At 50.0% G+C, this 13,115-nt stretch overlaps 3 protein-coding genes and 3 non-coding genes across 6 annotated transcripts, besides 1 other annotated feature; 3 read left to right on the top strand and 3 right to left on the bottom strand.

Annotated features, from left to right (window-relative positions):
• The first annotated feature begins 3,509 nt into the window (after nucleotides 1-3,509).
• Nucleotides 3,510-3,593, top strand: ACLA_015820. Its single transcript has one exon. It is a non-coding gene; the product is annotated as a tRNA-Asn (tRNA).
• Nucleotide 3,594: 1 nt separating this feature from the next.
• Nucleotides 3,595-3,624: a microsatellite.
• A 671-nt stretch (nucleotides 3,625-4,295) lies between these two features.
• On the bottom strand, nucleotides 4,296-4,393 carry ACLA_015810. The gene has a single exon. It is a non-coding gene; the product is annotated as a tRNA-Asn (tRNA).
• Nucleotides 4,394-4,956: 563 nt separating this feature from the next.
• ACLA_015800 lies at nucleotides 4,957-5,040 on the bottom strand. The gene has a single exon. It is a non-coding gene; the product is annotated as a tRNA-Asn (tRNA).
• Nucleotides 5,041-6,833: 1,793 nt separating this feature from the next.
• Nucleotides 6,834-8,594, top strand: ACLA_015790 (putative NAD+ kinase; the record flags this gene model as incomplete). Its single annotated transcript, XM_001274562.1, has 5 exons — nucleotides 6,834-6,863; nucleotides 6,917-6,964; nucleotides 7,045-8,041; nucleotides 8,109-8,385; nucleotides 8,438-8,594. 5 exons carry the CDS (start codon nucleotides 6,834-6,836, stop codon nucleotides 8,592-8,594), a joined length of 1,509 nt encoding a protein of 502 aa, XP_001274563.1.
• A 1,448-nt stretch (nucleotides 8,595-10,042) lies between these two features.
• ACLA_015780 (trafficking protein particle complex subunit 5) lies at nucleotides 10,043-10,861 on the top strand (the record flags this gene model as incomplete). The annotated part of the gene is made up of 2 exons (XM_001274561.1): nucleotides 10,043-10,311; nucleotides 10,372-10,861. 2 exons carry the CDS (start codon nucleotides 10,043-10,045, stop codon nucleotides 10,859-10,861), a joined length of 759 nt encoding a protein of 252 aa, XP_001274562.1.
• A 477-nt stretch (nucleotides 10,862-11,338) lies between these two features.
• On the bottom strand, nucleotides 11,339-12,850 carry ACLA_015770 (microfibrillar-associated 1 family protein; the record flags this gene model as incomplete). The annotated part of the gene is made up of 1 exon (XM_001274560.1): nucleotides 11,339-12,850. The coding sequence occupies one exon, from the start codon at nucleotides 12,848-12,850 to the stop codon at nucleotides 11,339-11,341; it is 1,512 nt and encodes a 503-aa protein (XP_001274561.1).
• Nucleotides 12,851-13,115: the final 265 nt, after the last annotated feature.

Raw genomic sequence — 13,115 nt, 5'->3', positions numbered from 1 at the left:
CATCATGAAGATCTTATCATCTGAAGGGGTGAGATAATCAGTCAATCATAATAATAATCATAATAATACTACTACTTCTACTCCGTACTACGTACATGATCTATCCTCTGTCCCACACTGTCCACCTTGCTCTTAGTTATCAGCTGGCTCAGAACTTGCCCCTCCAAGGCTCCCAAGGGCAAACCCATCAACATCCGCCCCTCTCCAAGTCTCCAGTATGTACAGTACGACTCCGTAAATACTCCATTCTTCAGAGTCCATACGCCATATCTTCGGTAACGAGGGTTGTTGGACATTGAGAGTAGATGCCAGAAACCTGTGTCATGGCGGATTACAAGCTACAACAACAAAATGCGTTGAGAACAGTGAATAACAATCCACTCCATTTCAGGCGACTTTGGTGAGTCTAACTAACACTACGGAGTACAGACTCCTTACTCGACCATGACGACGGGGAGATTCCGATGATCAACCTTGAATATCGCCTTGGGTTTGGAGGCTTCAAAGCGCAAAAGCCTACTATAGTAAACTAGTCTAAAGGGTACAGAGTACAGACTAGACACAGGCAATCAGACACAGCTTACTAACCTAAGTAAACTGTCTCCGCCCAGCGCCGGGCTGATGTACCAGGCTCAATCCAGCAACTGCAAATGGCGGTCACCGTCCGACGGCCGGAGAGACTGGACTGAGACAAGGAGATTAGGAGAGATCCTGGACCTGGACAGTGCCTCAGTTAGATCATCTCCATGATGTGTTACTGTAAAGTGTAGGGATCAGCTCAAATAGTTGCACTTGTTAACGCTGTGATTACGACTGATTAGATACTGTAACAGTTGTGACTAGGGACTCCTCCAAACGGAGTCTCCGTATATTATTAGGAACGATTATTTAATATCATGTATCAAGGCCAAGTGGACGTCAGGTCGAAACACAGGTCGTACTTTTTCCCTCTTTCATCCTCTCTGTCGGTTGAGACGATCTTCTCAAGTAGGGATACACATACTTCATGCGTCCTATATTGTGTATCAAACAAATAAGTAGGCCTGTACTTCGTAGGAGACGATGCATTGTACTTCCTCCGTACTTCCCATGTAGATAGTCTAGGCAGAATGTAAATATCTAAGACAGGAAATCTTCAGCCCAGATGCCAGCCACTCCAAGTTTCAGACGATGGGGAACACATACTAGACTAGATAGATACTAGTACTACTAGTAGGAGGGGTACACTAGCGTAGAGTCGCTTTCGTTTGGCGTGCTTTAGGCTCTTTAGTTCCATGTCATCGGGCCCCCTGGACCTCCAGATCCTGTGATACAAGGGGAAATGATTGTAGCCGATTTGCATTATCATTGGGCATTCCTCTGTAGACTTAACAGGTTGTCCCCCACTAGTACCCATGTCTTGGGAGTCGGTCTGACTCTGTCGTTCTGAGTTTCTCGCCTCGGCCGTTCAAGCTTAGACTAGATAGGCTGACTGGGGACAATCGAGATCATCGCAACTGAAGGATTTTGTTTTTTTTTTTTTTTTCGCTAAAAAAGTAATAATAAGTAGATAGATACGCCCGTCGCCTCCCACTCCCCATCCATCCATCCTTCGTGATCATTTCAGTTTACAGCCACCTTCCCTACTTGGCCTAGACTCTGGAGTCTGGACTCTCTACTAGCGAGAATGCGAGATACCTCGGGGTCGATGACCGGCGCTGCAGTGTGCCCGCCAGGCCGCAAGGTATCATTCATGTACATAGAGCAACCGATCAACGACCTTGAAAAAAAAAAAAGAGACAAAAAAATGAAGATGTGAGAAGTCTGACATAGCAATCAATGCTTCCGTCAAAACCTGATTCCCCTCGAAATCCTGTACGAACCGTCGCCACTCCTGGTGGGATGCATCATGCATCGCCACCATCATCACGTTTAGGTTCTTTCTTGTCTCGGGCCATAAAAGTCAAACCCGATTTTACCACTGCCGCCGAACCGCGTGCGACGTCCGAGCGCCACAACGTCTGAGCTCATCGATCAAATAGTTAGAGTAACTGGTCTAGGAAACGATGTATCGATATAGACTAAGTATCTGTAGTCATTATCGATTTCTGGATAGCCAAGCGGATTCGAGAACATGCCGCTGGCCCGTTCTGTTGTGCTGTTGATTACTCTAAACTGCATTCGGGGAGTGCACTTGGGCGTTGTTCGCCTTGGACCATCATCATGTGACTCTGTATCATGCAGTAACCAACTAATTACTTACTGACTCCGTCCATTATTTGAAGAACTCCACTATCAGCGTCTCTGCGACCTTGTAAAGTTTGAGTGAGTATCAATAGTGTGTCAGTGACTCGGCCAATATAAACTCACTACGGGATACAACTGCGAAACAAATGAAGGTGGAAACTTGGGCTAACAGTACCCTGGGAATGCATGATGATAGATCCCACTTTGTGGCGGAGCTACATATGTCGCCAGCAGTTCTCTGACGGTCTGACCTCCTGCGTCGGTCAGTCTCAAGTTGAAGAGTTGGCAATGCGAGGTTTCAGCTTTCAACAACGAACAAGGAGGAGCTAGGCGGACAAGCGGACAGGCTGCCCACGGCCTATCTACGCCGCCCTCCCTCCACGCCAGGCTCTGCCAGTTCCTTCCCCAAAATGATGCCCAGGACACCTGCAGGTAGCCATGGGTCGATTGGCAGATATGCACATCACACATGCATATGCCTCCTTAGTACGGAGTACAATGTTGCACAAGGATTGGGGGCGTCTTTATGGGTTCTGTACGGTAGGGGGTTGTTGTCCTTGAGCTTCGTTGGCCAATCATGGTCCCTCCTGGTGAGGGATCAGCCTTGGTCCCTTAATACCTGCACAGTGCACTCCTGCAGATAACAACGTCCGAAGTACCAACCAACGAATCTATCCGCGCAGTAGCCTCGGGTCACTCCGAGGGGTGACGTGTATTGCGCATGCTGCTCAGGCAAGGGCGGCACTGCTGTAATGTCGGGTGTTAAGATTTATTAAATATATACTCTGTAGAACACGTCCACATAATCGAACAGTATGTATGAAATACATGGGAAGAAAGCCCCTGCCGTGTGTGGAAGTACCCTCCCCTTGGAGGTAGGCTACTGTAGTCAAATGTGATACGTGACATGCACTCTGGCATCCTGCATTCTCACCTAAGCCAACCTGCACCTGCACTTGCTCGGACTAAGCCATGGGTGTGGCCCATGCTCGATCAAGGCACATATCACACACAGGAAAGGGCAATCTCAAAGAATCAGGCGCGAGCCTTGCGTCTATGCAGCGTACAGAGCACCACCTCCAATACCCTCCTACATAGCTATATCTGTCACGTATCACCTGTTCATATCGAGGGTGAGCATACCCTGGAGCAACCAGATCCAATGTCTGCAAGCATACCGGGAATCAAGCAATATGGAAGGCACCATCGATAAGAAAATTGCTGGGGAACACCAGCGCGCAGGGATAAGTAGCATTAGAAGCTCCCGCCGAAACAAGTAACACGTCTCCATGGCCCAGCTGGCTAAGGCGTCCGACTGTTAAGCAGTAGCAATCGGGAGATCGGCAGTTCGATCCTGCCTGGGGACGATTTCTTTTTTTTTTTTTTTTTTTGTTCTTTAGGCCCGCCCCCCGCCCCCCCTCTCCCTACTCTTTCATCCATACTACTCAACTATCCTTTGCAAACTCCTCGCAAGTCTCCCTGACCGATTCCGCTGACGCGCCAGTTCCGTTGTGAACCATGGGAACCACCGCGCAGCACTCTGCATGAATCTCTAGGAACGGGGTTGGCGCGTTGGTTGCAATATTCTGCAAGCCAGGGCATCCAGAGCAGGGCAAACCTTGGATTTGGGGCCTCGCCAACCAAGAAACACATCATAAATATGTGGTTCATCCCTTGAGGCAACTATGTCTTAGCGAGCGGATTTGGCCATCCGAAAGTGTTCTATTACATGCCACATGCTACGTGCCTGACTCGATGACCTCGATTACTACTACTGCGGAGTAACAGTAGGGGTATTCAATTCGAGGGGATATGCGTAATCACATTCACAAGGAAAACAGGATTACGTGGATATCAGTAAAGGAGACGCAGACGTCGATGATGTGATAGACTTGTCTTTGCGAGGAATGTACTCTGCACCAAGCAAACCTCAATGCAGGACACAAGGGAAGGACGCGAGCGAGAATCCAAATCGAACCTCTCGGAAAAGGTGGACCGCAGGAAGGGGGGACAAAAAAAAAAGCAGCAGCAATAAAATGAAAGAAAGAAAAGGAAAAAAAGATACTTCGCGTCCCCAGGCAGGATCGAACTGCCGATCTCCCGATTGCCGGGTCAGTGATGAACTGACATAACAGTCGGACGCCTTAACCAGCTGGGCCATGGAGACTCCTGATTGGTTGAGTGGCGGTTTTATATGCTAATTACAGTTCACTAGAGTCTCTGGAGCTGAAAAGAAGGCTAGATATCGAGTCTTTTTTTTATTGATGTGACATGACAAGGCAGCCTGGATGTCAAAAACAATTGTGACACCATGAACAAACCAGGCTGCCTTGCACCAGCGAAATACCGAGTTGTTCAAAATACCAGGAGTTATATGGATTGTACTTAAACCAGGCATCTCCATTACTATCATCGTGCGATCCTAGCTCTCAGGGGCCAGGAATGACACCCGGAGAGTCTGGAACCATGCTAGGTGCTGACGACGACTCTTATCGGAATCTAGATGGTTCTATCCTCGTAGGTTATTTGCGAACACAGCCACGAGGGACGGACTAGTTATCGAGGCTCATTGTTGCTGCCTGCCCCCAGACCAGGCTTGTTGGCTCTTTCGGGTACGGATAGTATGGTAGTGAATGAACAAAAAATTGGATTTGTGTAATGATGATTGAGGGCAGGGGTAGTAGTAGTTGCATATAACTGGCAAAAAAGATTTGGGTGCAAAAAAGCAATCGTCCCCGGGCAGGATCGAACTGCCGATCTCCCGATTACTATTAAGTAACAGTCGGACGCCTTAACCAGCTGGGCCACGGAGACAACCTGTTGAAAGAGCTCACTCAAGTAGAGTCTATAGGGCTAGAATCATTAATTAGGCAGACCAGATCCATCGCACGCCTACCATGATCATTACAGATAGAAAACTGTTGATTTAGGGGTAATTTTGCTTTATATCTTTGTTGAGGTGAACTCATTACACTTAAAGGAGTGAGTAATTCCACATCCCATCTTTGGAACTTTCGAATAAGTTACATGCTTGTGGTCTATGAAAGGTTTGTACACGAGCTACCGTTCACCGCAGGTCAGCTGTTGGAGTCGGCAATCTTCCAGCAGGGTTTAGCCTGAGAAGCGTACCCCGCAGGAACTTGGAGATATTTGTTGACTTTATGTTTTCTCCCAATAAAGGGAGTAGAAGCATCATCTATTCTACTCCGCATGTGGCAAAATTGAGGTCCTTGTTCAAGTCGACCGGTTCAGCTGACCGAGTCAACAACCTAGTTGGTGCTAGTTACCCCTGCAGATAGAGACAGATACCCATTCGAAACGGACTTCGAATCTTTGTCGTTTAACTAGCTCCGGGGCGGATGTAGTGGACAAGCCCCCCATGTCATCTAGCTGGTATCTCGGGAATATGTCAACCACTCCAGAGGGTCCATGCGGAGAGAGTTATTCGCAGGGTGCTTTTAGTGGTGGGGTTCAGCTGGATTTACGGCCATGGCTATGGCCATCGTACGTTCGTACTGATTACTGGGTGGCGGCTCCGAAGTCTAGAGATGGTCCTGCGGCTATCCAGCTGATATCCATTGTTGACCTGGGCAGAGTTGGTTGGCCAGGTGGGTGGTTGATTGTACGGTCAATACGGCGCCACATAGACCAGCACTAGCTTGGCAAGATTCAGGATCTGTGTTCTATCAAAAGGATGTTGAGGGTTGAACCACCCAACACTGGTGAATCTGGTTTGTGCACTTTGACGGTACATTGATCATGGCTGTGACTGGCATGTGGGTTAATCTGTTCTCTATCTCAATGGGTTTAGGCTCTTCCATGCTGCCAGTAGGTAATATGCATGGGGTTGTATATTGGCTTATCTTTAATAGTACCAATGCCAGTGTTGTTATTCTGTTGTCATCAGGTTCTGGCGACACTCCTTCTTAGTGAGTTCTTTTGCTTACTCCTAGGGGTATGAGTCTTAATATGGACAAATATGAGCTTTTTGTCTTAAATGGCAATGGGAGATATTCATTGCCGTTGTCTACTATGCGCAATTATAATGTAGCCATTGATACTTGGTGGTACTTACACTGTATGGGTACAGGGATCCATCATTCTAACTGGCCGTGAGGCTGGTAGGGACAAGCCTGGCTCTTAATCATGGTGTTGCAGGTGTCTCGTTCACCCTCTGGCAGTTTTGTGATGTTGAATATTGTTGAGTGTACTTGGTGTGTTCTGGTATGAAGTTTGTGGGTTGGTGATATATATCCGCCAGAAGGAGTGATGAGTGAACAACTCCATAGTCCATACAACAAATGTAGCCTAATTATTTCCTACAAGTCGAACCCCATCCGAGCAAGACCGAAGCTCGGCTCCGATAAGAAAACCAGCCCATCATTACGGCCATCGTCAATCAAGTTTGAAGTGGTCGAAGAACGCACCCCGAATATAGCATGATGGAGTCTGCGAACGGTGGGCCGACGTCATACCCGCTTTGTCCTACATGGTTGCGACCTCTGAACTCACCAAGATAGGATAAAACCCCAGAGTCAATCCATGCACCACATGCGATAGAAATTGACCGGATCATAACAAGGGAAGCAGGCCAAGGACACGGTATCATGGAGGGAGGGTTGAACCAAGACGACGCCGTAGGTCGTCAGATTTCCCACTCGGAGCAGGACAAAGCTGACCTGGATGGAAGAGTCATGGAGGGGCAACTAGCGACACAGAAATGCGTAACCAGCTGGAGGTACATCCAAACGCGCAAGCGCACTACATCCAAAGTCTGCGACAGCTGCTAATTGCGACTTCTTTTCATATGGTTATCAGGTCGTACTGTACCCCGATTGCAACCACCGCCGCAAGTCGTCATTAGTCTCAGTCGATGAGTCGAGATCACGGCCGCACCTGGACAGCAACGACGAGAGAACAGCATGCTTTGTTCATTCCTTGATTCTCGGAGAATGGATAGCGCCGCCAACCAAACCCGAGCTACAAAAAGGGTTGAAAACCCCGAAGGCGGAGGATGCCGTCTCGCAAACAAGCATCGATGACAACGACGTGATTTCACCGTCCGAGGTCCAAGATCGCAAGGTCACCAAGGCGCTATCTACAGCTGTCCAGTCTCGTCACCTATCCAAGAAGCAGTTGTCCGATATGGCATGGAATGTGCGCAAGCTGTCAAAGAAACTGGGAAGCATCAAGATCAAGCTTACGGTCAAGAGCGTGTTACTGGTGACAAAAGCGCGCGACGAGGCTCTTGTATCATTGACACGGAAAGTCACACAATGGCTACTGTCCAAGGATCGCACCACAAAATATGTCGTCTACGTGGAGCGACGGCTTGAGACGCATCCGGATTTTGGCGCCATCCAGCTTCTACAGGAGGAACCGACCGCAGAAGGACGGCTCAGGTACTGGGATACTAACATGGTGGCCGAGGAAGCCCATCTCTTCGACTTCGTCGTTGCGCTCGGGGGCGATGGCACAGTTCTCTACACAAGCTGGCTGTTCCAGCATGTCGTACCACCCGTGCTCTCTTTTGCACTTGGATCACTGGGCTTCTTGACGAAATTCGACTTCAATCAATATCAGAGCACGATAGAAACCGCCTTCAAGGACGGAGTCGTGGTCAGTCTACGACTGAGGTTCGAGTGCACAATCATGAGGAGCAATCGTCGACCGGATGATGATGTCTCAAACACGTCGAAGCGAGACCTGGTCGAAGAATTGATCGGGGAGGAGGGTGAAGGGACTTTGACCCATCGGCCCGACAAGGTTTTCCAGATCCTCAACGATGTCGTACTGGACAGAGGGCCGAATCCTAGTATGCGAACCACTTCCCCCATATTTCATGACTTCTGAGAGTGTGATTCCTGACTCGCTCTGCTCAGCAATGTCGCAAATCGAGCTGTTCGGCGACGATGAGCATTTTACTACACTACTAGCAGACGGCGTGTGCATAGCTACGCCAACTGGATCAACTGCATATAACCTGGCAGCTGGAGGATCTCTGTCCCACCCAGAAAATCCAGTGATCCTCGTCACAGCCATCTGCGCACATACACTATCGTTCCGACCGATCATCATGCCAGATACCATTGTCTTGCGGATGGGGGTACCTTACGATGCAAGGACAAGCTCATGGGCCAGTTTTGACGGCCGCGAGAGGTGAGTCGAACGCCCCGGTGTTTGTAGCATTCCACACTAACGACGACTGTAGAATTGAACTGCACCCAGGTGACTACGTGACGGTGTCTGCATCGCGGTATCCTTTCGCAAACGTGCTACCCCAGGACCGCAAAGGCGAGGACTGGGTCCAGAGTATCTCTAGAACACTCAATTGGAACTCGAGGCAGAAGCAGAAGAGCTTCAAATAGCGCATGGGGATGCCAGTACGCATTCGCTAAGGGGGATTGCGAATCTGAAGTTGGATATATAGGGGCTATTGAGGTTGAGTAAACTGGTGACATTGGTTCGACTCCCATTCCCATGTCCCATTTTCATCAAAGCATACCAAGCATGCCTTTTGATTTAGTGTTTCAGAATGACACATAAACTATCTAACCCTTAGAAATAGAGGAAAAGCGAAGATAATTCAGTTGGGTAGATAAATATTGAAAAAACATAACTAGCCTCCATTGTGATGTTCTGAGATTTTCCCTCTCTCTAGAAGCTTCGTATGGGTCGGTGGGTTTCCCCGGCAGCCTCAGGCCAACTATAAAAGGTCTTTCATCGCCGCAATTTTTTTTCTTCTCTTTGCTTCTCAACCAACACCAACAACACCAACAACGCCAACAGAACAACATCGCCTGCTCAATTCGAAGTTTTCATGCAGATTTCGACGGGGCTATTGCTAGATTACATTAATATTGCTTTTCAATTTTCGATTCAGCACAACCCATAACTGACTAACAGACTTGGTAAGCCTCTTCTATTTTTTTTTTTCATTGTCGTGCCTCAAAAAAATTTCCAAATCGACCAACAGGAGCCCTTGGCTCTTATGATGAAAACTTTTCCTACATTCGCAGTTTCCACGCTAGCCGTCGCCATGAACCCATCATAGACGGGCTCTGTGCGCATTATCTTCCTTGGATGTCTGACTATTGTTGGTCATTTGGCATGGATTTGAGCATGACTTTTATCGATCGTCAATGATTGAACGAATGCTAATAGCTTCGTCTAGAACAGGTCAACCCTTCTTGAATACACCTGCGGGTGACATCTAGGCTCGCCGTTGTAGCCATTCGTTTCCTCGCAATTTGGTGAATATGCAAAGCCTGATGGATAGCGTTCTGCTACCGGCTGTAGCATACACTCTTGATGATCATGATAGCTGTCGCCTTGTTAATGGAAATAAAATCTGATATGAATATCATCTGCTTCTCTTTTGAACGGTCAGTTGTAGAATCGTATTTTGTAGTTTCTTGTTACCCATAGCCAAGCAAGAAGAGAATTCATCCGATGGGTATGGAGAGAGTAAAGATGCCTCGTAGGTCTTCATAACTTGCAGCTTTTCATCGATGATCGTGAATTCCCTTTTACTTGCTGCCCGTGTGCTGTAATATTGAGTGCATGAGACGGTGATATGCAATGCCGTATGGTCTCCAGGCGCCCGGCAAGATAACTTCGCCCGTCCAAACCTAAACTACCTAACAACTATCTATCATATCATATCCATAACAACAACATCAATCAATACCCCGAATCCATCCATTGTGTTTTCATAAGAGAGATGATGCAATGATCGAGCTGCATTGAAACTCAAAATAGACAATCCTCCACGTCTATCTCCATTCCTCCTGATCAACAATAGACCACATCTGCCATGGCACACCCCGCACGACACTCTGCGATGCTGTCCATCAGCAACATCGCTCCCCAGAGTGAGAGACAGCCGCCGCCAAAGCAAGCTCAAACCGTCGCCCAGCAGAGCCCCGGGCTGCGCGTCCCATCGAATCGCAAGACCATCTACGACCGACATCTGAACCGGAGTCGAAATGCGGAGCTCAGTCGCGCGAGCTTCGCCTTCCTGTTCGCCGAAATGGTGACATATGCCCAACGGAGGGTGACGGGGATCCAAGACCTGGAGAGAAGGTGAGTTACCTAGAGGGTCTCTTGCTTTTCCCGCCGCTCTGTCCTTCTGACGCTGTCCAGATTAAACGAACAGGGCTACCCCCTTGGTCTCCGCCTCCTCGACCTCCTCTTCTACAGATCTATGTCCTCCACATCATCGTCCTCATTATCCAGCTCCTCGACCTCCGCGTCTCCCCCCAACCGACCGCTTCGCATCCTCCCCCTTCTCCACCTCATCCACGGCCCGCTCTGGCGCCTCCTCTTCCAACGCCCCGCCGATGCCCTCGAGCACTCGGTGTCGCCCGACACCCCCAACGAATACATGATCACGGACAATGACCCGCTGGTCAACACCTACATCAGCGTCCCCAAGGAAATGAGCATGCTCAACTGCGCCGCTTACGTCGCCGGGATCATAGAGGGTGTCTGCGACGGATGTGGCTTCGAGGCCAAGGTTACGGCTCACAACCAGCCTACGGAGATGTGGCCAGGACGGACAATTTTCCTCCTACGGTTCGGCGAGAGCGTCATGGAGAGGGAGAAGGTGTTGGAGAGGGCGGGCGTCAAATAAGTGGATGCGTTGATCGCATCTGCGCTCTTGCAGAATGAGCGTTTCCAGGGGAAGCTGGCTGGTTGTATCTTCGAGCCATGATGAAACCAGAAGAAGATGCAGGAGCATGGCGTTCGTTGAGGGAGGCGTCGCAATTGACGATTTGGAAGAAGGATTAACCGCAACGAACTGTACTATGCGTTCTACGTTCAATCATCAAGAAGGACGACTTGACCTGACCAGCCGAATCTGTTGGTCACTTTCGAGTTGTATGTGCAAGCAAGATGTCTGATTCATATACCAAGATCCTCCTTCATCCGCCCAAAATACAGGGTATAATATATCCCCATCGTTAGGGGCCCAATGACTAGATGTGAAAGAATGACAAAAACAATGCCATATCAAGAAGATATAGTGTAAATATTGATTTCCACCCCTACTTTTTCCAGCACCTGTAACGCCGATAAGACCATGCTGACTCCCGCTGACTCCTCGTGTTTATGCATCATTTTCCACACGGCGCCGCTTGTCGCGATCGTCATAAGGTGATGGACTGCGTTTTCTGCGGCTGCTGTGGTCGGGTCTGTATCGATCCCTCGAGCGATCACGCTCATGATCCCGATCGCGACTCCGATCGCCACGACCGTCCTGCCTGTCGTCACGGCGATCACGATAGCGATCGCGTCGCGGAGAATTGGACCTTGATCGCGACCTCCGTCTTTCGCGCAAAGCACTGGCATTGGCCCCCGTGGGTCCTTTGGGACGGTCGTCCGGACGGTCTGGTAGGAACCGCTCGTCAGTGATGCCGATAGGAGCGCCGTCACGGCGACGAGATCGGTTGTCCAAGCTGTCGCCGAAGCGACCCGTGTCCTCCGTCCTCAAGTCTCTGTACCGTGTGCGTCCTTTCTTTCCTAGCTTCGTCATGTCCCGAATCTGCATATACTCCGGTAGCGTTTCGCGAGCGACGTCGTCCGCGAATCTATGGCCCATCACATTTCTCTTATCTAGACCCTCGCGCTCCAGGTCGTCGCGGAAGAAAGCACCCTTGTGGAAGTAGCGCTGCATGAACCCAGTCTGGCCCCGACTAGCCTCCTTCTCCTCCTTCTGCTTCTCGATGAACTCGCGGTCTTCGCGCTCGCGCTCCTCCGCCGTCAGGTTCCGTCGCCGCTCGATCTCCTCCCGCTCCTTCTCCGCTTCCTCGATTGCCTCGCGCTCCCGCTTGACACGCTTGAGTTCCCGAAGCTTCCACGCGGCGTATTCTGCTTCCGGATCCACGCCGTCCGTATCGTCGATGGCGCCTTCTTCACCTGCTTCCACGACTTCGTCGTCATCCCATGCCCTATTGGCTGTCGTCCGAGCAATGGCGTCCTTCTCTAACTGTTCCCGAATCAGCAGCTCTGCCTTTTCTTGTCGTTGAACCTTGCGCGCCTCCGCCTCCGCTGCTGAGTCGGCAACATTGGTGGCGTTCTGTGCTGGCTCCGCTGCGTTGTTGCGTTTGTCCTTCTTGATGAATGTGGGTCGGAGGAGAACCCGTCGAGGCGCTTCATCCTCGGAGCTACTTTCCTCTTCTTCAGAGCTTTCCTCCTCTTCCTCTCCCTCCTCCTCTTCATCTGCCCCTACTGCTTCTGCCGTCCCTGGCGTCGGCGCAAATCCCGCTCTGTCGCCAGCAACACGAGCAGTAACTTTCGGTGGCGCTTCATCCTCTTCCTCTTCCTCGGTAACAAACCCTTCCTCATCCTCATCTTCCTGAATCTTCACATCCTTAACACCCTTCGTAATCTTCCCAGCTGCAGCCGCAGCCGGAAACGAAGTCGCTTTGGGAGCCTGCTGTCTCTGGCGCTGCTGCTGCTGTCGACGCCGCTCCTGCTCCTGTACCTCTTCATCCGCCTCATCCTCTTCCTCTGATGATGAAGGTTCTTCCGCGATCGGTTTCCCCGGCCGATAGCGTCTGACTGGCTTGAGAGGGTTGGCGGTCATCCCGCGGTGTTGCGAGGGGAGTGGAGGGGGCATGGCGGTGGTCGCCAATGCGTATGCCGTAGTGTATTGAAAAAAAGGAGAGAGAGAAAAGTAAAGTAAGGAAATAATCAATCACTTCATTTGCTGTATTTCGGTTGTTGATATGAAGTGTTGAAGTCCTCCCGCGCAAATATGCAACACTGCGCTTTCGCCGAGAAAACTGCTGATTGACGTATGGAGGGCTTCCTCTGTACCTTCTGGTCCAACGGGCTTCCATCTAATCACAGTCACGTGAACACGCGTTGCGCGCCCCGCGCCG

Source organism: Aspergillus clavatus, genomic scaffold (assembly GCF_000002715.2).
Source record: "Aspergillus clavatus NRRL 1 1099423829795 genomic scaffold, whole genome shotgun sequence".
NCBI lineage: Eukaryota > Fungi > Ascomycota > Eurotiomycetes > Eurotiales > Aspergillaceae > Aspergillus > Aspergillus clavatus.
Note: the sequence above shows the minus strand (reverse complement) of the source record. Positions and strands in the feature narration are given on the sequence as shown.